At 34.2% G+C, this 26,703-nt stretch overlaps 1 protein-coding gene across 10 annotated transcripts in view; it reads right to left on the reverse strand.

Annotated features, from left to right (window-relative positions):
• The window catches only part of DGKB (diacylglycerol kinase beta), a 697,510-nt gene that overhangs the window by 407,782 nt on the left and 263,025 nt on the right, over positions 1-26,703 (reverse strand). For all 10 annotated transcript variants that reach the window (XM_058526516.1, XM_058526562.1, XM_058526536.1 and 7 more), the window contains 2 exons: positions 6,176-6,261; positions 4,007-4,096 (listed from right to left, as the gene is read on the reverse strand). In XM_058526516.1, coding sequence (XP_058382499.1) covers positions 4,007-4,096; positions 6,176-6,261 — 176 coding nt within the window. The remainder of the gene's footprint in view (positions 1-4,006; positions 4,097-6,175; positions 6,262-26,703) is intronic.

Below are 26,703 nucleotides of genomic sequence, written 5' to 3' on the forward strand. Positions count from 1 at the left end.
GAATAAATTTAGTGAAAATTAATTACTACATCTAGACTCTAGTCGGGTCACTCAACTTAAAATCTTTACCACTGGATATGTTCTCAAAGCTTTTTATTTTGTGAGGAAGATTAGCCCTGAGCTAACATCCGATGCCAATCGTCCTCTTTTTGCTGAGGAAGACTGGTCCTGGGCTAACATCTGTGCCCATCTTCCTCTATTTTATGTGGGACGCCGTCACAGCATGGCTTGACAAGCAGTGCGTCTGTGTGCGCCCAGGATCCGAACCTGTGAACCCCAGGCTGCCAAAGGAGAGCGCGCTCACTTAACCACTACACCACAGGGCTAGCCCCAGTTCTCAAAGGTTTAATGGCTAAATATGAAGAAGGCTGGTATCAATCAACCTTCTAGCAAAGTAAAAATGGAAAGAGGCAATAAATCTATTTTGAGAATCATAACATCTGCAGTTCAGAACTAATGTACAAAGGTGAAGAATTACAAATTGGAGTCCCCCATTTAACAAATAGCTATACCCTACTTGTTTGTATTTATCTCTGCTCAAGCTTGTTTAATAATGATCCGTAACTATAAATAGGATTCCTGAGCTCACGAAGATCATATTTTTCAAAAAAGACAAATTAAAATCACTAAATATGCAAGCAAAAGCTTATTTCCAGAAAAGAATGATGCTATTTTGCCTCCATTATTTTTATTTAAAGCCTATTATGACTCTAGGCTAAGAAACAAAATGAAAACATAATATTTACTTTCTATTTAACGATATGATATCATAATGACTGAGTCGATCTAAAAAGTCAGAAATTTTTACAAATGAACATCACATAAAGGCAACAATAAATATTTGTAAGAGTGCGCTGCATCTAACTCTATCTCTTACCCCTTTACTCTTCACAAAACAACAATTTTCTTGCAACATCTTCAAATTTATGTTAGACTAATTATCACCAGAAAAATTGCAAAGAGCATATAAATTATGTATTTTTCAAATGCCCTAGGATATCCTATGTTCTTACAGTGTTATATTTTCTACATCCAAAATACGGAAATATACTCTCGTGAAAAAGAAGCTTCCAGGGGCTGGCCCGGTGGCATAGTAGTTAAGCTCACGCACTCTGCTTCGGCAGCCCGGAGTTTGCAGGTCCGGATCCTGGGTGCAGACCTACACACCGCTTATCATACTGTGGCAGGCATCCCACATGTAAAGTAGAGGAAGATGGGCACGGATGTTAGCACAGGGCCCATCTTCCTCAGCAAAAAGAGGACGATTGGCAACAGATGTTAGCTCAGGACTAATCCTCCTCACTGGAAAAAAAAAAAGAAGCTTCCAATCGATATATTCCAGGGACCTTAAGTGAATCAAATGATTATTGGTTGAATAAAGTCCTTTCTTTCCCAAATGTTAAACATGATAATTACTATGACTACATAAAGTTCTCAGCACAGACACTGGGCAAACAATTTAATAGTTTGGCACAAGAATCTAAGAGGCAAGCACAATTATTTTCTTTAAATTCAGATGAGAAATCTGAAGCACACAGTCGTTAAGCAACTTGCTCAGTTACACCCCTGGCAAGAAATAATCCCACTAGCTTCTCCATTTTCCTAATTGCTCACCTCTGGCATCACTTAGTCCCTCTTGCTACCTCCCTTTCCCCAAAGCCCCTATCCAATCCACTGACTAGTTCTATCACTCCATCCCCAAAAATGTAACTCCAGTTTGTCTACTTATCTCATTCACATTACCACCCCCATAGTACAGTCCTTTTATTCTCTAATTATGACAACTATAAAGTTCTCATTTGGAAAACTATAATTCTCCACGTTTTTACATTTTCTTAACAGTTTATTTTACACCCCAAGATTAATCTATTTTTGAAAACATAAATGTCATCATGTCACTCTGCTTTTACTACTTTTTCAAAGTTTCAATTTGTGTTTCAGATTCGAGCAAATAAAATTCTTACCATGACCATCACGCCCCCTGCATTATCTGGCTCCTGATTCTCTCTCCAATCTCATACTGTTCACCCCTCTGACTCCGTCCCTACCCACCACCCCATGACAGCTTTGAGAATCACATCAGCCTTCCTTCAGTCCTTTCAATCCAGGAAGTGATTTCTCCCTCCTAATATTTTAAATCCAGCTTAAATATTACTTCTTCAGAGAGGCCTTCTTGACCATCTAGCTAAATAGTTTCCCTCTGTTAGTCTCTAAAAATACACTCTGATTCTTTCATTGCCTTCAACTTATTTTGTAATTATGTATTTCATTGTTCATTGATTTATTTTCCGTGTACTCAGTGAAAATGTAATCTCCAGGAAGGGTAGGAGCCATTTATTTATGTTCTTATTCTCTATCTAGCACCTAGAACAGTGCCAATACAGGCGAGGCACTCACAGAGAGTTCATCATTAATATATCCCTGACATATACTACAAACCATGTATCTTTGGCCGCTGAATAATGTCTTTAAAATAGTTTTAAAAGAAAATCATTAGAGTATGCCCAATATGGAACTTTTATATCAGTTTAGAGATTTAAGCCATTTGCTAGTTTGGAACCAAAAATAATATTATTAATTTTCAAATATCAAAAATATTTTCCAGAAGAATACAATAAGAAGCCACATGCATGATTCCCTTCATTTTAATCAATACACATATGTAAGTACTGGCAAATATAAGCATTTCATAAGCAACAGTTCTTTCTTTAGATTGTATGAGATTTAACTCAATATTTAATAATATTCTTTTACTGAATTATATCCTTAATGAAGATCACAAATAGATCATATACCAAGTTTTTAACTTAGTTTCCAATACTGTCATATAATTTACACAACTTAAGAGTTCACTCGTTGGCCAGACACTCATGGAAAAATTGTTCTCAAATTTTGTTGTAAATCGGAGTTAGTTAGGGCTTTTGTTTTTTTTAAAAAAAACTCGTATGTCCAGGTCCCACCCCCAGAGATTTCCGTTCAGCATATTTAGGATGAGGTCAGGACGCTATATTTTTAACAAGCTCCCCAAGGGCGTCTGATCTGTCTTAGTAGACACTTTTCAAACTTCTCTTAGTGAGTTTAGGTGCTAAAAATATTTAGGATTCAATTCTTGCTTCTTTAGCAAAATCCAGTTTTTTTTTTTCCTTTGGTATCCTCAGGTAAGTATAGCCTATTACTGACTCTTCAAAATATTTTAAGACCTCTTCCTGAAATACTCTCCCCTTATGCATTGTGTTCATCTACACTATTCCATTTTGAGTTCCTTGAATATGTCAAATGCCTTCCTACCTCTGGGCCTTTGAACTTCATGTTCCCTTTGCCTATAAAGTCCACCCCAGTTCTATATGGCTCTGTCATTATCCAGCCATTAGGTTTCTCCCCTATGTCATCTTGTCATTTTCTGGGCGAGGCCTTTCATTATGTTGGTTTTCTGTTTACTTGTTAGCAGGAAGTCTCACAATTTACGTATGACTTTATGTGCCACTAGCACTAGGCTCTTTTGAAGGCAGACTGTGTTTTCTATTCTTAACCGTGTATCCTAAGTGCAGAACACACTGCCTGGTGTAAAATGGGTCTCAAAAAATAAGTGCTATTTAATGTATTCATTCCTGGACAAGTCATTCATTAGCCTTTCAGTTTTTTCCTTTGTTTGTGATTTTACCATACAACTCAGAGATTAAAAATCTGAACATTGCTTTAGAGTTAATCCATGCTTATCTCATTTCTTAAATTAGAAACCCAAAAACCAGAGAGGTTTGAAAGCTTGCCTGCCTCATCAAGTCTGTAATTAGTATCAGATTAAAAAGCCCAACACGCAGTCTAACTCTTGGTCCATAATTTGTTTCTCTAACGCAGACTATTGTTCAAAATCATATACTGTATTTGCTGACATCACATGGTAGTGGCCATGCTGTAAAGAAACGCTGGTTTATTTTGGGGGGAGGGGAGCACGTTCTGCATTGTATTTCTGCCTTTTAAGGATTTGGTGGTGTCGCCCCTGTTTTACCTCCTCCCCATCGCAGGCATCTTGCTAGATCATTGCCGGTTCCAAGTGGCAGAATGGCGACCGGAGGATGCTTCACAACATTTGCCTTTTCTGTGGAATTTAAAAATTAAAATAAAATTTTGATCACAGATAGAAAAAGAGTAAACAAGACAGCTTGGCATGAAATGAAGGCATTCCACTAGGTACTTAGAAAAAGTTCCGTTTTGTAGATATATATAAATTATGATTAATTTGTATGCATTTGTAGCAATTTATAAACACAAATAAATAGCCTAATTCACAAAGTGACAGGAATATTCAAGACTCTTGCATGAGGAAGGCCTTTTTAAATATTTTTAACTCAGTTAAAAATTGTGGCGAGTTTAACTCCATTGAAATTCTCAAGGATGCAGGTATATGAGCATAGGAATCCACATACAGGGATGTCACCAGAGTGGAGAGGTAAGTTCCCATATAAAGTCCTTCTGCAGCATCAACTTGAGGCACATTTTACTTTAAGGAGTAAAATATTTTGAAAACAGTCGAATTCTAAAAGCGAGTAAAGTGCTAACAGTATCGTTGTGTTGTTCCCACCCATGGTTTACTCTGCTTTGTGACAGAGTAAACAGTGTAAGAGCTGGGTACCTCTGAGATCAGCAGGCTTTCTTTGAATTCCATTTTACGTAACATAGTGCTTTGGGTTCGGAGTAGTAAAGATCTTGGCCACTGAAATTCCATAGGCTTTTGTTTGAATCATCATATGCCCTGAATACTCTCACAAACGTTTATTACTTTCTTAATTTTTTTCTCCGTTCTCAGCCCCTCAAAGTCAGTATGTGTCTGTGTGTAAGAATGGGGAGAGAACAGATTATGTGGATGTGCCACAGTGTAACAGCCAAGGCTTAGATTTGGGGGGCTAAAACAAACCAATAATATCCCACTTTTATTTTTCACTCAAAAATTCTCAGAAGTCTTCAGACATTGTTCAAATAACTCTTTAATTTTTGCAATTCTTGAATTCTTGTTTTCTCTTTAAATATAGCATATTAATACTTTTACATTTTTTATTGGAAAACCAAAGAAAACAATTTTCAAAAAAATGTTAGTGAATTAAAGTCATTAGATGCTTATCAAAAGTGTGCTGACAATATGTATTCATTTTTAATTTGAATATTTTTGCATGTATGAAAGGCTAGAATATTCTCACCTGCATTGACTAAATAAAAGTTTGCTTCAATTTGTATAAATAGCAAAACTTCTTTTGAATCAATTCTTTACTTTTTGTCAAAGGGCCCATTTTTAACAAAGAATTGTTCAATGCACTCACTGAAATGAGAAGTAAAGAAGTGAACATTTGTTTTGGATTTATCTCCTCATAAAGGACAATTCATGATTTATTTTACTGACTGGTAATCAGTTGCGACAACTGACTGTCTCTGAAAAACCAGATAATGTTCCTGAATTTATCAAGCTTTTCTTGTGATGCATGTCTACCTTTTCTCCTAAATCATGTACCTGTTTTGTTTGCTTATAAAAATCAAGCTTTTTAAATGTAAACAGAGAGGCAATATAGAAGAAGTTTAAAGTGTGGGCTCTAATCCCAGCTCTGTCAATTCACAGCTACAAGACTTGGTTCTATCTAACTTCCTGGCGGATTAAATTCCCTATCTCTAATATGGGATTATCAATACTATGGAATCAAGAATTAAGATGAATGGAGTAAAAATCTTAGCACAAAGCCTTAGATAGCAGATGATAAATAAAAATTAGCTATGATGATGATAATAAGGATTGATGACAATGATAGAATGTACATAGAGGGTAAGGTTTGGAGGCTCCATGCCTAAACAAAATAAGTACATTTGTTTGACACAGACATTCGCAAATGCTAAGACCCTCTATAGCTCCCTCTCCAGGGCAAAGAAACAACTGGATTTTGTAGAGCCTCATTTGAAAATAACTGAGGGGTTAGTAAATTCCATGAGAAAAAAAGGATTTCTAGATACTTATAAATTATTTTGTTATTTAAAATTTTGAAATATAGATGAATAAACTAAATCAGTAAAGATGCCAATGATATCACTATAGCATCCAAAGATATCAATGCATTAATAAAATAAATAAATAAAATATACAGAATTTAAAATTACCACTCTCACCCCAGCCACATTGAATATGTGTCTTCATTACCTATGCAGTCTAAAATCCACCCCACAGTGCCGTCTCCACCGCAAGCTAACACTCTGAAGTCAGGAACGTCGCGGAAAAAGTTTAACCTGAAAAATAACCATGTTATGGCACATGATTGATATTTTAAAATTAGGACTTTTTTAGTTTTGTATTCTTAGCATTTCACCTAATGAAAGACATATTTATTATATGAAAACTGTAAAATAATCTCAATGATTTTATTCAAAAATACTAAATTATTATCTAGAATAAAATTCTAAAAGTGTTAATGTCTTAACATATTTTAATTGTATATTCTAGATTCTATAATAAATATATATTTTTTTCTTTTATCAACTCTAAATTTAGAAAAAATGCCAAAATTAATAAATTATAATAATTTTCATTAAGATATTCTCCCAGATGTGATCTGCAGTTCACATAATCTAGTGACATAAAATATATTATTTCATTTAATAATTCTTATTAATCAAAAATTCTCTTTTGAATCATTATATAAATGTGACTATTATGTCCGTGAGAGCTTTCTGCTTTCTCCATTAGTGGCTGAAATTGATCAGACTGCATTTGGGATTCTAGCCAACTGTTTGAGTGTTTCTTTCTGACTCAGAATCTGCAAGTAGGAGCCAGGCTTCCCAGTCTTTTGACCTGGCCCACAGTGTTTGCTACCAAGGAACACTCAAGCCTAATTCCTGGGTCAACTATAATAAATACCCACTGCTTCTGCTGCTTCTGCATGCAGTGTGCTTATTAATGCAACCTACCACGGGGAAAGTTACAAAGGCAGGTAATGTAGCCAGTTATACAATCATACATGCCTATTTTCTTGCAATAAAACAATTGAAATAGGATAGAAATATTTGGAATGTGTCTCTTCACCTCCCTTGTCCTAGAGATAACCATGGTAATAATATAATATACAATCACCCGAGAAATTTCTCTAAATATTTACATATATGAATATACACATATAAATTTTATTACACATTTTTAATATGAATGGGATTATGCTATAGCCTGTCAATTTATTTGTGTGCATTTTTTTAAATTTAAAAATGTCTAAGAGATCTTTCTGTGTCAGCACATATAGTGTTGCATCATGACTTATAAGTGAATGTATTACATAAGGTGTACATTCCATGATTAAATAAATCATTTCTCTTCATGTACTTTTAAACCATTTCTAGTGTTTCACCACTACAAAAAAATAATTATTGTAGTTAACATTATTTGAAGTACGTTTAAGTGAACACGTGCATATGTTTCGAAGGCTAATCTAGAAGGAAAATGTTCCACTACATCATCATATCACCCCCTGAATGGCTCCCACTATAGAAGATATGTGTCCATTTCCTTGCAACTCCAAAACACTACATATAAACTTTTTATATTTCTTCAATACTAGTGAAAACAGTATCATGCTGTTATTGTAAAATCACACATCCCTGTTTACTAGTGGGTTGAGTATATTTTTGTAGGTTTACAGATGCGTGACCTCTTCTGTGAATTGCATCTTCAAAGCTTTTCCCCTCTTTTCCATTGAGTTGTCATTTATTATTCTTATAAACTCTTTACACATTATGAGTGATGTTTTTCATTTAAATTAGCATCATTAGAGAAAACATTGTTAAAGTTATACAAATAATGCATAAATATAATAGAAATGTATAAAAATTAACTAAAACCTCACCATCTGATAAGAAGAGCCATGAATATTTAGAACATGAAACTTTCATATATTTCCCTAGGTATTATATTAAGGATATCTACCTTTTGTTAGATACGTTTCAATATTTTCTTCCAGTCTATTATAAGTTCTTTTACTCATATTATGTATAATATAAACACCTATGTACCAACTGCCCACCCCAAGGGTAGAACATTTCCAATAACTTACATATACTATACCTCTGTGCTCTTTCCCTATGTCATCCCTCTTCTCATTCACAAAAGTGGGCACTATTCTGAATTTTGGATTATCATGTACATGCCACAAACAACATATTGTTTGCTTTTTGCTATTTTCACTTAGCATTGTTACTAAGATTCATTCATGTGGTAGATGAAGCTCTCCATGTGTAGTTGCTAAATACCGTTTATGTGAACACAACTTTTTAAATCCCTGTGCACGGACATTTGGATTGGTTAGTTTTATGTTCTTATAAAAACATCATTATTGGATATGCTTCGTAATCTTCATGGCAGTGGCTACTTTTGGAGTAGGGTATACTTATATACAACTATTGTTTCCCAAAGAAATTGTACCAATGCATACATCCAATAGCAATGTAGATAAGATTTGGCTGAGCCCATCCTTTCTAACACTCGTAATGTCACACTTAATTTCATGTGTTTCCTCTTCTGTGAAATGGCTGTTCATGTTTTTTGTCTCTTTTCTCTACTCCTTTTCTTTTCTTGTTGATTTGTGAAAATTCTTTATTTGTTCTTAATTTTAATCCTTTTGTTTATTTTTTTTGCAAATATCTTCTACAACTTGAAAGATTTTTCTTTTACTTTAATTAATGTGTATTTTAATGAATAAGATTTAGTTTTAACGCATTCAAATTTATTGATCATTTCATAAGTGGCTAGCGCTTTAGTCTGTTTTATGTAAGAAAAGTTTGCTTATTCAGAGGTTAGAAGAGAATTCACATATACTCTCTTCTAAAATTTCAGTTTTACTTTTTTTTTTTTTTGTGAGGAAGATCAGCCCTGAGCTAACATCCATGCCAATGCTCCTCTTTTTGCTGAGGAAGACTGGACCTGGGCTAACATCTGTGCCCATCTTCCTCCACTTTATGTGGAATGCCGCCACAACATGGCCTGAGAAGCAGTGCCTCGGTGCACGAGTGGCATCTGAACCCGGGCCGCCAGCAGCAGAGTGCGAGCACATAACCACTACGCAACAGGCCCAGCCCCTCAGCTTTACTTTTGACAGAAATTCTATGTGGTGATGTGAGGTAGGGATTATAGTCTACCACCATTATATATAATGATATGTTCATATATAAATGCATATTTAATATATATTATATATATTAATATGTACAATGATAGACTAAAATCCCTACCTCACACCACCACATAGAATTGTTTATATAAATATATATAAAATATATTGTTTAATATATATATAAATATAATGTATAAAATATTCACAATATTCTATTGTGGTGGTATGAAGTGGGGATCCCTTTATTCTCTTCCCTTCTTCTCTCCCTCCCTCCCTCTGCCCTCTTTTTCTCCTTTTTTCTCTCTTCTTTTCTCCATTTCTCCCTTCTTTCTGGCCTGTTGGTTGTTGTGCACCAATTTCTCTTTTCATTTTTTAATTTCCATTTATTGGATAATTTGACTTTCTAGCATGCATGCTCCATCATGAGTCAAATTTACATATATGAGTACATTTCTTTTTGGATCGTCTATTCTATTTTATTCATGAATTTGTCCATCTCTGAACCAGTGGCACACTCTGATAACTACTATAGCTTTATAGTAAGTCCATATTTCATAGAGCATGAAGAATCTAGGCTATTATTCCTTCTTTGCTTTTCTATATATATTTTAAAGCTAATTTGTTATAATCCACAAAAATAAACATAAAAACAAAGAAAATCTCATCATGATTTTGACTGGAATTACGTTAAGTCAACAGATCAATTTTGGGAGAAATAACATCTGTGTAATGTTAACTTTCCTGATCCATGAAGATAAGATGGTTTAATTTATTTAGATAGTCTTTAATGCCCTTCAATAAAGTTTTAATTTTCTGCTTACAGGTCTTTCATATATTTTATTAGATTTATTCTTGGTTGTTTTATAATTTGTGTTAGTATTTTATTTTTTTGTTTTATTATTTTTTTTTAATTTTTTCTGAGGAAGATCAGCCCTGAGCTAACATCCATGCCAATTGTCGTCTTTTTACTGAGGAAGATTGGCCCTGAGCTAACATCCGTTCCAATCTTCCTCCACTTTATGTGGGACACCACCACAGCATGGCCTGACAAGTGGTGCAACAGTATGTGCCCGGATCCGAACCTGGGCCGCCAGCAGTGGAGTGCGTACACTTAACCACTATGCCACGGGGCCAGCCCCTGTGTTGGTATTTTAAATGTTTCCAAAGTTATCTATTAATATTAATGTTTTTATTGCTGGTGTATATATTTGACTTTTATATATTGATCTGATAAGTAGCCACATGACTCCTATTTTTTCTATTGTCTATGTTTTGTTTGTAGATTCATTTGGATCTCTATGTAAACGACTGTATCATATGCTAATAAAAATGGTATTATTAGTGATTTCCAATCCGTACAATTATTTCTTTCCCCGTCTTATTGTGCTGGCCAGAGCTCCAAAACATTGTTGAATTTGAGTATTCACAGAGAACATCCATATCTTGTTCCTGAATTTAAATGGAATACTTCCAGAATTTCCCCATTTAGGATGATGCTTGTTGTAGGGATTTTCTTTTCTTTTTTGAGTGACACCTTTTATAAGGTTAATAAAGATTCCTTCTATTCTTGTTATAGTAAAAATTTTTATTACAAATCAATTTTAATTTTTTTCTGCATCTTTTGAGATGTTGATATGGTTGATCTCATTTAATCAGTAATGTGGGAATATACATCTGTACATTTCTGCATTATTAAATCATTCTTACAATCTTTTCATGTACCCAAATTGGACATTGCTTATTAATATTTCTATAGAGAATTGGCTTTAGTTTGCTAATTTTTTTAGAAGTTTTGCATTTATATTCATGAACACAATAGACGTACGATTTTTCTTCTGATATCATCTCTAATTTTTATCAAAATTATTCTGCCTCATAAGATGAGTTGCAGAGTATCTGTTTTTTTAAGTATTTGCATAATATGGAAGTTCCTTGAAACTGGTAGCATTTGTATATAAACTATCCAATTTCTCGTGAGTCATTGATTTCTTTTTTTTAAATAGAAAGGGCTTAAATAATTGTGCTAAATCCTTTAATAATTATTGAAAAAATTCATATTTTCTAATTCTTCCTAAATCAGTTTTTGCCAGCTATATTTCTGTATTAATTTGTCTATCTCCTAAGTTTTCAAACATTTTGTCATTGAAGCTTACAAAAGCTTTTCAAAATATGCAAGTGGCTGAAAAGTTTACCATAAAGCTCATTGCTTCTGGTGAAAGCCTAACCATCCATTTGACTCACCATTGTTCTTCTACTCCATGATGATGTTTCATCTGTTATTCATTCTTGTTTTCTTTTAAAATTGTCATCATTGGTTCTTCAGCAGCATCCTACCCCCAAACATAAACCCCATGTGACTGTCAGACCAGCTTACTCTCTGTAAATTGATTGCTAAATGGATTGAAAAATTGACCTCTCTATCTTAACCTCTTAATTCACTCAATCCATGCTATTTTCCCTAGAAATTCATTCATGTCTTATTTCATTCATTCATTGACTAGTAGCCTTGGAAAATTATTTAATCATTCTGAGCTTCTGTTTTCTTATCTTTAATATAAAATTAACACCACCTGCTCTGTTGGGCGGTTTTAAGGAATAACAAAATGTGTATGTAAATTACATTGTAGTATTCACAAATTATTACTAATTTAATTATGTTTTCCTTCATTAAAAGTAGTATATATGTTTTATGGATCAGAGTGTCATCTCTTTATTTCCCCATCTCCCCCACCTGCAGTGTTCTGGCAAAATAGTCACAAAGACAACTTTCTGTCAAGCAAAGCTGGATAGGAGGGTTCTCCTATCTCCAATCTGAAACTGTAGCCAGTGAACTATCGGGACACCTGCTTATGGCATTGGGCACAGAAGGTGCAGAGGAAAACAGCTCTGATTGAGAAAAAGCAAATCCAAGACACTTGGCAGGAGCCAAAATGCAGCGCTCTGCGTGGACATTGACTTTTCACCCATTAAGCTGTTAGGACCAGCAGATGTGAGGCTTCCTTTTTCACACATCCTAACAATGGGGACGATGGAGAAATAAGGAATATCTGGAAAGATGCCCATTTGTGGAAACTTTAGAATTGTGCACTATACTTTTCACCTATCAGTTTCAGAGTTTCACTAGCACAATTAGTAAGTATAAACATTTTTAAGTGAAGCAATCATGCATGGCTCTAGAATTTATTTATGCTATTTTTATGGAAATTTATTGAAATTAAAAGTTAAAAAGATTTATGAAGCAGATTAATGATTTTTGAGTTTTCAATGTTGATCATTAATGCTCTCCTAGAGCATTTACTATTTATCCACAATAGCTAAATTTAAAAGAGATCCTACATTAATATACAGGTTGGTAGCTCTGTGTGAGATGCTTTCTTATCACATTCGCTCAACATCATTATAGCGCACCCTAAAAAAAAGTGAGTGATGAGATTATGATGCTTAATACCACTAAAAGCAAATTGAGACATTTCATCTAACATTTAGAAGTCTACCTTCCATTTTTAATAAGTGTTTAGATAAAACTGATACAGAAAATTCAGGAAGTTTTCATTTGTGCCTGACAAGAGTATTTAAAAAGCACACCAGGAAAACATTTTAAGAAAAAAGAAAGAAAAACTGCAGTATTGATTCCATAATCTTGAAAAATGTTTCATAATCATATTTCTTAAATGGCAAGATGTAGGAATTTCTTTCTATTCCAACCTCACAAATTACTCTTCAAAAAAAATAAATGATACTGCCATTTATATGTAAGTTGGATGTATAAAGTAGAAAGAAGATTGAACATATAAAAATAAAATAAATGTATGGCTATTAAACAGTGTACATATTAGACACCATATATTACAAAATTATATTCTTTGATACTTAGAGGAAACCAGTGTGAAATTCATGAACATTGCTAGCGTAATAATGCAGAGTAGTGCTCATTTAATTGTACATATTCATATTCCTTTGTATTAAAGAAACACAAGATTGAAGGATCAAAAATGACTTTATCATGTGTCATGAAATTGCCTCTTCTTCCTTTTCTTCTTCTTTGTTTAGTAAAATAGTTTACTTCAAGAACTTGCTTTAGGAAAACTCTGCATTCTTATTTAAGCATTTTGAGCCAGAGACAAGCATATTTATCTCTTATTATTCAGCTCAATTCATATTCATACTTGCAAGTACACAGTTATATATTATTCTCAGAGTTACAAGATTAGATGGCTTCACAACTGCCTCACTAAATTCAGGCTGAATTTTCTGGTTTGTGATGTTACTATTGTTTTTGAAACTATATAGTCTAGAAAACTAATTCTTATCATCTTCCACCTTGTTTTTTAATACCCAGACTGCATCTATATATACCTTGGTATCATTGATGTTATTGCTGCTGCAGCCACTTTGAAAAATCTATGTGTGAAACAGTTATGTCCCCCAAAGCTTCCTCGAACTATACATTACAAAATGGGTGGAGGGTTATAGTTCATCTTTTTCTGTGGGTTTTGATAATTTAGGCTTCAAAGTCATGACTCATCCACTGAAATGTGCCTCCCCCATCATTTCAGCTTAAAATAGGACTGATTATAACCACGTCCTTCCATCTCATATCGTATGTACTCTATTTTACCAATGAATTATAAAGTTTAGGTAAACTAGGAAATGCACTTGTTTCAACAAATCTGGCTACTCTTTTGAGGATATTGTATGGAAGATGAATTTATACTATTCTGGGGGGGAACATTTCATGTAGATAAGTGGGATAGTTATAAAAAAAAGTAGTTTGGACTTATCATTATGAACTCAGTATAATTTAATGCTGTTACCATCATAGCCTGAAATAACTTTCAGAGTATTTGAGAAAATATATATCCCAGTGAGCCATTAATAACTGAAAGATTAATTGCATTATTTCTGGAAATCTCAAGAACATCTTTTATGCATATGTGTATTTTAACAGAGAAGGAGGGAGAGACAGAAAAGGAAAGGGTCAGAGAGAAATGACAAAGAGAGAATGAGGGACAGAAAGTGAGATCGTATTTACTCCTGGGACACCTATGATGTAATCTCATTAAATAACTTTAATATTCACCCTAGTGTGAAGTGACTTAGAAAGGAGAAGTCAGTAAACAATAGGCTCTGAAATATCGTCCAAATATTTGTTCCTCTTTTGACTAGTACATATAATTCTTGGAAAATTAATGTGTTAAAAGGAATATTAAATTCTCTCAAGTCAATTTTAATAAGTAAAAACAAAATAATACTTAGCTAAAATAATCTTGAGCTTTTATTGAAACTATTCATGATTTCATTTGTATAATAAAACACTTTTTAAAGGTCTTACATTAAAATATAAATTTATTCTGGTATGTGGAAAATAGTAACTCTTTTACGATGTTTTAAATATATATAAACATATATTAATATTTAAGGGCCAAGTAACTGAAGAACACAAAACAACATTTTGTAGTTGTTGTTGTTATTTTCTCTCATCCATAAATGTAAGAGTTTTCTGCATTAGAATGGGAGGAAATTAATTTGAATCAGTATTTACATACTATATTTAGTGCTACAAATATAGAGTCAAGTTTATGGTCATATATATGTATCTTCATCACACAAAGTACTAATGTACATGTATATGTTAAGTGTATACTAATATATACGTATATATTTGGAGATGCAATTAAAAATATTTCAATTTTGTAAGTTACGTGACTACCAAATAAGTAGAACTGACCAACAATTTTGAAGTGAAGAATGACATGAAAGATATAATAAAGAGTTTTAATTTAACAGATATTACCCATATTTCCTGATCGTTGAAAGAAGTTAACTTGGAACCCAGACTTATTAATACTTCCAATTGGAAAGCAGAGATATTGTCTATGGTCCAAAGGACAGTCTAAAATTAACCCCTAAAATGTAGCAGCAAAAGTGATTAGGTTGCTTGGGTCTGTTTGGCAAATCTACTCAAATCCATTCTGTCTTCCTAATGTTTTTATTATTAGTAATTAGAATGAGTTTTTATTTTATATGCATAAGATCATTCCACAAAGTTAACTTTAGAATGGTAAGGAAGAAGGTACTATAAATTAGGAAATAAATTTAGACTACTATGAAGGAAAAAAAGTTACTTTGATTAGGATCAAATGCAAAAAATAGCTATAAATGCCTAAGAAAGAGAGATACATTTAACAGAAAATCCATATGCCTAGAAAAGTAATTTTATAAATGATATAGCTCCTGCATCAATTTACTTAACATGCATTTATTAACTACAACTGTGTACCAGGAACTGTGTTAGATTCTAGAGATTTGAAAGCAAGACAGAGTTCGTACCTTCAAGTATCTCAGTGGCTTAACTGAGAAAGCAGATAAGAAAACACACAGTTCAAGTCGCTGTGGGATGTTCTTTGAAAACAATTAATGCGGCTTAAGTAGAGAAGGATATCAGGGTTAGCTTAATAAAAGTGGAGACACCAGAGTTGAATTTTGAAGCTAGGGTAAAAGTTAATTCCCTGATGAATTGGGGGGCAAGCATGAGGAGGAATTGAGGGAAGGGTTAATATGTAAGAAGGAGGGGGAATAGTAGGATAGTAGAAAAATGATTAGATGAGAAATGCTGGACAGCATGAAATAATGCATTGTCAGACGAGATGAGAAAGTGAATGGTCTTTCCATTCATCAAGTTAGGGAATCAAGTCTGTGAGCAAGTTTGGAAAGGGTTTAGTATTAGACATTTAAAATTTGAGACACCGATGGGACTCTAACATGGAAATGTAGAGTAAGTAGTTAATTAGATCTATACGGGGCTGCAGAAAGAAATCTGAGATGGAAGGAGATATTCAGAAGCAATCCATGTACACTTGATGATCAAAATCATGAAAGGAAGTAAGAAGAGGAAACAGAAGAGAGGTTAAAAGGAATGTGATGGAGTATAACAGACATGAATTTGCTCTTTTATGAGACTAAACCCTTGAGCAAATTATTTAAGCTCCCTGATCACGAGTTTCCTCATCTGCAAATGGAGAAAATGCGTAACTAATAAGGTTGTTGTATTTTGCATATTCCCTGGCCTACACCCAACAAATCACTATTATTTCATATTATAAAGTTAAGGAAGCCTAGTACATAAAATGAATGGAGTTTTGAGTATGAAATTCTAGGAAAAAGTGACATTAAAGGAATGGACCAAGGAGAATGTATCCAGATATATAAGAAGCAGCATCTTAGAGATGAGACATAGATTTCCTAACATCCAAGGGAGAAGGTGAAAACTTTTAAGAAGGTGAAAACAACCAAGACTATTTGATTTAACACCTAAGAGTTTATTAGTGACAGTAGCAGTTTCAGTGAAAAGTAAAGTCAAAACCCCAATTGCACTGAAGAGCAGAAGACGTAAAAGAACAGCCCGTTTTATTAAGAATGTAGTTGTGAAGAGAACAAAGAGTTGGAAAAGTAAGTAGCTTTACTTTTGCATAGAGATTTTTCAAACTGAAAATGAGAGCCTTGTCAGTTTTACAGGTTGTTCATTTTTCGCAACTCTGCAATGACCTAGGAATTGTTTATCTGCCTTCCATTGGTCTCGAACTTCTGTCCTCTATCCATTCTTGTTGTAATTTGTGCTGATTATAACACTTTACTCATTGCATACGTTTTCATAAGCTAATCCAAATCACTTTAATACAGAGTGGGCATATATTAAGAGGGCTTACATACTTGAGATAAAGAGCCAGTAGAACAGGAACAGCTCAAGATGTAATAACAAGAGGGTGGGGATAATCAGTAAAGTGTCAAAGAAGCAAGAGGAGGGACACAGAACAGAAGCTGAATACACGTCATTTAGGAGGAGAGATGGCTCATCCACTGAGAGAACAGGGAAGGAAGTCAAGATTGGTATGAATATCAATGTGTTCATAAGAGTAGGAGGAATGAAAATAAGTTGAGGTAATTTTCTTCCCATACTCTTTGATTGATAAATTAGGAGTAGGGGTGAATTCTGATTTTGTGGGATATGATGTTTATAAAATTTGAGGCCCTCTTTAAAAAAAATATGCAAAAATGATGTATATAAACTTGGATTTATATAACTACATATAAATATAATATATAAATGTGTATTAATAAGAAATCACTACAGATTGCAAATTTAAGATTGTTCACAGACACTACATCATAAGATCTAGAATAATAACAATAATTTTATTAATTAACTGCTTGATATACTTTTAAAATTTTTTATTTTTGATTGCCTTTTCATATGACAAAAATTGTGAATAATATTTTTATGAAGAGATGAAAAGATGAGGTTAATTTGTAGATTTCTATAAGCAGATTACCTTTGTTTTAAATTACCTTAAACTTTCATGCTTCTTGAGAGGTGGAGCTTTAAATGAAAGAGAAGGGTATAATCTGGAAAAGTCTTGCTGGAGGAAAGTTATCCAGAGAGACTAAGGAGTTCTTTACTTTAGTGACCTAAGATTTGAGCCTTACCTTTTTTTTCCGGAAAGCTCCTTGGTGACTATAGAATCAGTAGGAGAATAACTGAATAATTTGACAATTAAGGCTTTTAATTAGTAGAATATTAAAGTTTCTTTGGATACAATTATGACTTATGTGTGTACACAACCAATTCAGAGCATATATTTTTATCTATTGTTTCCTATTTTAGTAAAAACCATGTCGTTGCCATGATGAAGTACTCCACCAAAATCTGTATTCAAATTATCACCACGGAAACAAATGACTGAATCACTAGTGCTGAACTTTTTAACTGAGTTTATGATGGCATTATGAATAATGTCCAATGTTTTATCTTTATCCAAATGAACTTCCAAAAACTTTATTTGGAGTCCACATATTACATGCACTCAAATCATTACTGCAATAAACTGATTTTCTATTTAAAGCATTTTGATCACTTTGCTATAAAAATGACATTATTTGATCTTTTTAAAGTTCTTCTTCTGCTAATGGGGTCAAAATATTAACAGCTATCACTTCACTTATAACACACATAAGACAACTGGGGGTGGGGTGGGGAGCTGGCCTGGTGGCGCAAGTGGTTAAGTGCGCACGCTCTGCTGCAGCGCCCTGGGGTTCGCCGGTTCGGATCCCCGGTGCGCACTGACCTACCGCTTGGCAAGCCATGCTGTGGCGGTGTCCCATATAAAGTGGAGGAAGATGGGCACGGATGTTAGCTCAGTGCCAAGCTTCCTCAGAAAAAAGAGGAGGATTGGCATCAGATGTTAGCTCAAGGCTGATCTTCCTCACAGAAAAAAAAAGAAAACTTGGAATTGAAAATGAACATTAATTTTAAAAAGTTATTTGATCGAAATGAAAAGTCATGCTTCAAGGAGTGATAAGCAAAGGGATTTTCTGTAGTTTAAGCTTGCTTTCGGGCAGAGAATTAAATATTAATTCTGAAGCAGATATTGAAACTTCTTCAGGATTATGTACGTTTATGGTTTCCACATGGTCAGTGATATCAGTAGAGCACCCATGCTAAATGTTGATAAATATTTTGTAGAAATACGTATTTATCATCAACTCTTTTTAAGTAATAGAAATTCAGAAATTCAGAAGTAATTTTTCATTTAATATGCATTTTCAGGGGCTGACCCTGTGGCTTAGTGGTTAAGTGCGCGTGCTCCACTACTGGCGGCCCAGGATTGGATCCCAGGCGCGCACAGACGCACTGCTTCTCCGGCCATGCTGAGGCCGCGTCCCACATACAGCAACTAGAAGGATGTGCAGCTATGACATACAGCTATCTACTGGGGCTTTAGGGAAGAAAAAAAGGAGGAGGATTGGCAATAGATGTTCGCTCAGAGCTGGTCTTCCTCAGCAAAAAGAGGAGGATTACCACAGATGTTAGCTCAGGGCTGATCTTCCTCACAAAAAAAAAAAAAAAAGAATACGCATTTTCATTTTTGAACTATTTTTTGCTGAAAGTTTTGTTGCAAAATAAAAAAGTGTTATAAAACATAAATATTTAAAGATGTAAACTACATGTTTGATTTAAAAAAAACACTGAGGGAGAGTATATAAACTATTCACTAACGTACTTGGCAAGACTGCTCATCTTCTCTTTCTCACATGTATTTCATATACATTTAACCTATGATTTCCCACAATCTCCACTGACATTGCTGAATGGTATATTTGTTCCCCTTGAATCTTACAGGGAGGTATAAAGCACAGACCACAACATAACGCGCTGGCCTAACAGGTATACCAGTTGGCCGACAACAACTTGCAGTGCACATTTAATTTTATCTTTACATTCTCTGCGCACTGTATTTCAGAAGAAGTTGTTGCTTGTCTTTGCATGCGGTGAGGGTTGGGAAAAGAGAGTTTTTTCTGCTAATGTTTCAGGTGTAATGATTATATTAAAGTGAGAACTCTGTTCATTGGACGTGTATATGTCTTACATCCTACTAGAGGATAACATAGCAGAAGCTGGATGTTCAAATTAGAAAGCTCCCAAAACCATCATCATCGGACTTTATTATAATATATCCACTAATAATAATACTTAAATTAAAAATACTGGGCAGAAAAATAAAAATTCTGGGCAGAAGCTAAATTGACTTGGTTGCTGGAATACCAGAAATAAACCAGAAGAGTCCTGGGTAAACCTAATTATTATGGTCACGGTAATTGTAAAACTCTGTGGGATAGACAATTCTAATACGACAACAGACAATTCTAATATGCTACCATTATGCATTCTGCTCCACCCACCCTGGCCTTCTTGCTAATATTCCCCAATCATGTCAAATATTCTCCCATCATGGTACTTGTACTCTTGCTCTTCCCTCTGCTTTAAATGTTCTTCTGTGAGATGCCTAAATGGCTTGTTCCCGCATCTCCTTTATGTCTATACTCAGTGAGTTATTCCCTCAGCCTATTTAAAAGAAAAACCAGAGAACAATCACTGCCAATGCATACCCTGTTCACTTTCCCTACTGACATGTGTAAATATATTTTTATTAGTTTAATGTGTGTCTTCTTCCATTAAAATATAAGACTATGTGGGCAGAAAGGGTTGTTTCTTTTGTTCAAAGTAGATTGGCAGTGCTAAGACTTGTTCTTGGCATCGGCGGGTAGCCATTGAATAAATATATGCCGGATCAATATATATTGCAGTCATGCATCCACTAATGACGGCGATATGTCTGAGAAAGATGTCGTTAAGAGATTTCATCACTGTGCAAACATCATACAGTGTACTTACACAAACCTAGATGGTATAGCCTACTACACACGTAGGTTATATGGTACTAATCTTGTGGGACGACTGTCATATATGTAGTCTGTTGTTGACTGAGACATCATTAGGCGGCACATGATTGTATTACTATTGTCGTTGTTGTTATTGTTAAGCTACCATTTCCCTTTTTACTTAGGTTTGACATTGTTATTCCCTTTGAGTGTGGACTACACTGTCCACCATTATTCTTCCTAGTTAAATTATAGAAGTAGGTTAATACTTCATCATTCTTAAAGGATTCCATGATAGTCAGTTACTATGAGTTTTCTTATTTTTACTCATTAGTAAGACATGTCATTTAACTGCCTGGAGCTGATGGTAAAGTTGCGCTAGGGAGCTTGTGAAGCAGGCTTAGATAACAGCAAATTGGGGATATTCAAATAAAATAGTTTACATTATTTATTAGAAACTTGACTTTTGTAGAATAAAATATGAAACAGGTTAAAGGATATACACAAATGAATTGATGATTTCCAACAGCCAATTAGAGCAAAAAATGTTCTTTTTCAGAGTGTTCAGGGATTTTGGATAAGTAATGACCTCTAAACAATAACACATGGATCACTAGTCTAACTGCTATTCACCAACTATTATTCCTTTCTCTGTGAAATGGATAATGGAAATTCAGATTTTTCAATATCTTTAAAGTCATAATCCATTTGTTGACATATGGGGAAAGCGACTATAGACTTACAATACCCAAAATGAGAGAATTCTGCAAGGCAGGCAATTATATGACTTTGCTCATTGTAGCAGCATGTTATGTTTTTTGTTACTTTTATTAACTGTAGATCTTTAATATGGAATCATAAATTGATTTTCAAACTCACTTGCTCAAGTGATCAAGGCAGAGACAGAATTATGCTCACACATTTAATGGGGGAGTGGCTCACAAAATCATATGCATTATATCGTATGATTAATCATAAGGATTCAAAGTGTGAGTAGAGTGATTCATTTTTAGGTTAGCAAAACAACAATTTTTTTCCGGAAATTTCCAGTAGAGCTGGATTGAATTTTGATGAACATTTTCTTAGGCTTTTGAGGATTTTGTTCAGCTATCTGACATAACAAGATTCTGTAACAAGAGACATATGTAATAGGTCATAAGTTCTGATTCAAGAAGGATTTAATTTAAATGAAATATGGTAGAAACTTTGTTATATAAAATGATATTTTAAATTAAGAAAGTAATGAAATCTGTAGAATCTGTTATGTCTTTTCTAAGTTAAACATTTATTTTAATAGGAGAATATATTCCAAGTTTTCACAATGGTAATATGTATGATACTTGCAATATGTGAATTTGTACGTTGACTGTTAAATTTTATTTTTAAAATTATATATGTTTTACATTTAGCTCAGGTAGATGAAGCCAAAGATTTCTATAAAGCACTTATCTCACAAACAATTCATTATAGTTAATTATGGTGAACAAGCTGGAAAATAATTTGCTTAATTTAAAAATATTTGTCTTTTATTTCAATTCAATAAATACTTGTTATTTTTTACTTAAATATTTTAGAGATGATATGAGAATAAACCATCTGTACTTCTATGAAGCTTAGAGTCAAAAGGGAACAAGGCATGTCACAAGTATACAAAAAACTTGATATTAACTTTTCATAAGTCACATTAGCATATACAGTTGGTATAACAGCTAAACGTGCATATTTCTTTTAAGGATGTGAAAGAAAGAAAAAACTCATCATTTTATTACTACCAGAGAGCAGTATATATTCTATATTTCATCTTTTCTAACTAATTTATACCTATAAATAATTTATTCCATTATATCATAATAGGTGTCATCAGGAAGAAACAACTATTATGACACAGACTCTAGTTTCAGATATGTTTAAGTAGAATAGTCAGAAGACAGTGAGAGAATTTAGATAAGGAGATATAACGGAAGCAAACAAACACCCAATTCCGTCTTGAAACCAATTAAAGATAAAAAGGGAAATGACCAGAGAGTTTTGTTATTTACTGAATAATTCACACTAGAAATTAGCATAGTTTTGATACATTAAGAAAAGCTTCTACTCTATAAACAAAGCGTTAGAAAAGGAAAAAAAATAAATATAGGATGAGAGAAGAGGTGCATACAAAAAGATTTAAAATTTGGTGTGGTAAAGAGGAAAAAGTAGAAAAAAGGAAATTAAAAGAATGATGGATCAAGGTGGCAGATAAAAAATATATTTTTAAAAAGTATATCTATTGTAGCATTGGAAAAGTTATTAACCAGAAACGGTGATGAAATTCAATCACAATGGATATTAGATTAGTAGAGAAACCTTACAGAATAGAGCAATTTACAAAGCAATACAGTGAAAGGGAACCATTGCCAAAGGAACTCTCCCAGCAGACCCAGAATCAGGGACAGCATAGCTAGAAACAGAGATGAAAGGAGTTACAGTGAGCAGGTGAGCCATGAGATTAAGTGAAGGATTACAGCATAGCCTGGCCAGAGTCCCCTTTCAGGGCAGCTACCTGAGGCATTTGCCTCCAGGATAACCACAGAGAACCAGCTCTCTAACAGAAGTCTAGGTTGCCCCTGGGGACCCAGTGTGGGTGCTGGTATCAGAGAAACAGGGCATTCTCACAGTGATCAAGATGCAACTAGAAATTCAATGCAATTCATTCAAACTTATATTTTAAAATCTTGAGACATTAACACATCGAGGAGAGTAAATATCACTAAATTTTGAGAAAATAATTATGGAGTTACAGTATATAAAACAATCTATCATAAGAATCATCAAATAGATCATTTGAGCAGTGGGCAGTATTTCAAACAATAAAACTTACTGCCTGCCTTTTCTGGACAGAATGATGTCCAGAGTTTAGGAAACACACTAATTCATCAGTACTGGCTAATGATATGTCTCACAGTCTTAAGCACTTAGAAAGGACAAGAATGGAGAATTAGTGATGAAAGGACAATTACATAAGCAGCTTTCTCAGAATGGATCCATAGTTGGAACTATGAATGCCCCCAAAGAGTGCCAGTCAGCATTTTTTCTTAGGCACTCTCGGTGAGTGTTCAAAAGGCTCATGTTCGTCTTGGTAGGAGTGGAGGCTACGAAAGAGATAAACAACATTAATTTATCTTCAACAAGTAGGGTAGTTACTGACTCTGGGATACTCAGTTGTCATCAAAGGAACCAACGAGTGAATTCTAATATGTTACTAAACGTCAAGGGAATCAGCCAGCTACTTAGGGCTAGCCTAAATTCATTGGACCCTTTCCGTAATGGAACTGCAGCCATTTGCCTCACTGCACTAGACATTTATTCTAGTGATTGGATTTACTTTTCCTTCCCATTATGTCTTTGTCAATGGTCATAGCAATTGACTTAATGAATGCCTTTACACTATCATAGTTTCTCACATATTCCTCTCTCCTTTCAAAGAATTCCTTTCACAGAGAAGGAAGAAAGACAGAGGGCTGATGCCCCTGGGACTTAAAAGCCTTCTCATGTGTTTTATCAGGGAGAAGCAGTTGGTGAATAGAACACTGAAATAGCCTACTAAAGACTCAGTCACGGATCCCACTAAAGAATCCATGGGAACACTCAAATGGTGTACTATCAAAAGGCTATAGCATGTGCTCTGAACTATGTTATGCTGCTTTATCCGTGTCAGAAAACATGGTTCTTGGGTCAAAAGGTAAAGCTTGGGTGATGAAACTTACAATTACACTCACTATCCACTGAGATGGGTAATTTTATGTGTCAACTTGGTTGGGCCATGGGTGATCAAACATTATTCTGACTGTTTCTGTGAGAATGTTTTTGGATAAGATTAACATTTAAATTGGTAGACTGCATAAAGCACATTTCCCTCCATAATGTTGGTGGGTTCCATCAAATCAGTTGAAGATCTAAATACAGTCATGCACTGCATAATGACCTTTCGGTCAACAACAGACCACATATATGACAGTGGTACCATAAGATTAGTACAGGACAGCCTAGGTGTGTATTAGGTTTGTGTAAGTACACTCTATGATGTTCACACAATGATGAAATTGCCTAATGATGCATTTCTCAGAACACATCCTTGGGTTAAACGACACAGGACTGTAAAACAAAAGGCTGACTTTACTCCAGAAGGAGAATTTTCCACCCTCATGGTCTTTGAACTGGGGCATTGGCTCTTCTTAGTTTGACAGTAGCTTGCCAGTCATTAGATTTAAACTGGAACGTCAACTCCACAGATTTTGGACTTGCCAGCCTCCATTAACATGCAAGCTAATTCCTTATAATAAATATCTCTCTATATGTCTTATTGGTTCTGTTTCTCTAAAGAACACTGACTAATACACCCACTTTCAAAATTTTGCTTCCCATTCTCTTGGTTTTGAACTCTTATGGTTTAGATGTTTTAACACCAAAGCAAGGAATGCTGCCATATGAGACAATAAAGTTTTCATTGAATTAGATGCTGACATTGACACCTGGACATTTTGAGGATCTTCATATCTCTAGATAAACAACCAAAAAGAAAGATCTGATGATTGACTCTGATCCCCAGGGAGAAACAGGATTGCTGCTATATAGTGGGAATAGGGAGTACTAATAGGATCTCTACTCCTATCATTGGTTTTGTCATTAAAGGCTAGGTTACAGACAGTACCAAACAACCCAAAATCTTAGTGGCATAACCCTACAGAGACGTATTTATCACTCATTCTATGGGGATCATGGCTAAGGAGCCGGGGGACTCTCTCTCCCAGTCTTTACTCTGTGATCCAAGCTAAGAGCCAATATCTGGAATATTGCTGGTTACTGTGGCAAAGGGAAAGAAAGCGTGGAAAATCTAATTTCTGCCTACAGTTTATTGTGACAGAAAGCCATATGGCCACTCTTAATACCTAGGGTTAAAGAAAGTGAAATAAAATCAAGTGTCTGGAAGGAGATGTGGAAATATTTGATAGAGAACATTAATACCGTCATGTACCACCATGCCTATCAGTGAAGGTAAATGAGAGACTAATTCAGCCCTATACAAATAATACTACCAAAGTCTCAGACCTATCAGGTAAAAATATTTAGGTCACTGCCCTAGATAAACATTTCTGAGCAGTTGACATACAGGCAGGAGAAATGTCTTAAGTATCAGCTACAACTTTCAATCAGTTGCAAAACCAGGACTATAGACTTTACATGTGTTTCATTCTTTACATTTTTAAAAACCTCATTTAATTAAATTCATATTTTTAGTTAAATTTTTAATTTTCTCCTTACATTTCTATGTACTGAGACCAAATAGGTACAGAGAGAGAAGATAAAATAGTCATGTCTTGAGATGTTTCTAGAGAACCAGAACTTGAAGCTGGTTACAGGAACTAAATGAGACTTGGGGCTATCTACATTTTAGGAGTATGTGTGTTTTCAGTTACATATTTAGGCGTAGCAATATGTTGACTGTTACAATTTTTTTTACTGCATATGTTCAGAAAAGAAGGGACATTGGACAGCCAATTTGTTGGACTGTAGTGAACACCTATTGTTTATTCCCACCAAGAATTCATCTTTCGTCCTCAGGTTATAGCATCCTCATTTGGCTTTAAGGAAACAAACCATTTAGATGTAGCCTTAACAGGACTATCAGTCAAGATGCTCCATCACAAACCAGCCAAGGCTGTGGTGTGGGAACAAGATAGATCAATAAATATGCTTCTCCCTGGAATTTGAATCTTGAGCAGAGAAATAAGACTATCAAGAGCAGTTGGAATCAATTCCTCTCAGCAATAACTCCCATGGGACTTTGATCTTTTATTCCTGCTACTCTGTTTTCTCAAATTGCCCTGATCCCTATCTTTTCTGAAGCAAAGATCTTCATCTTTCCCCATTAATTCTATGAGCAACTTTATAATTTTCCAGTAAACTTTATTTTGATAATAAGCCAGAGTATATTTCTGTTGTTTATAGGAAATTAAATCTAATAAATACTATATTCAACTTTGTAATTGATCAGAGACATGCAAATAAAGATGACGAGGATATATTTTCACTTATCATATTGAACAAAAATAGAAATTACTAAAGATAACTAATTTAATGGAGGTTATGGGAAATAAGCATTATATACTGTTGCTGGACTTATAATACAACACAAACTTTTCGTATAGCACTTTGGCAGAACCTGACACAATTAAAGTTGAAAATATTCTCAACCAAGCAATTCTACCTATACCAACCTCTTCTATGAAAATATTTGAATATGCTTCCAAAAAAATAGATAAATTGACAGATGTTAACAGCATATTTGATAATAATTTAAAAATGCAGGCAATCTAAA

Source organism: Diceros bicornis, chromosome 3 (genome assembly GCF_020826845.1).
Source record: "Diceros bicornis minor isolate mBicDic1 chromosome 3, mDicBic1.mat.cur, whole genome shotgun sequence".
NCBI classification, from domain to species: Eukaryota; Metazoa; Chordata; class Mammalia; order Perissodactyla; family Rhinocerotidae; genus Diceros; species Diceros bicornis.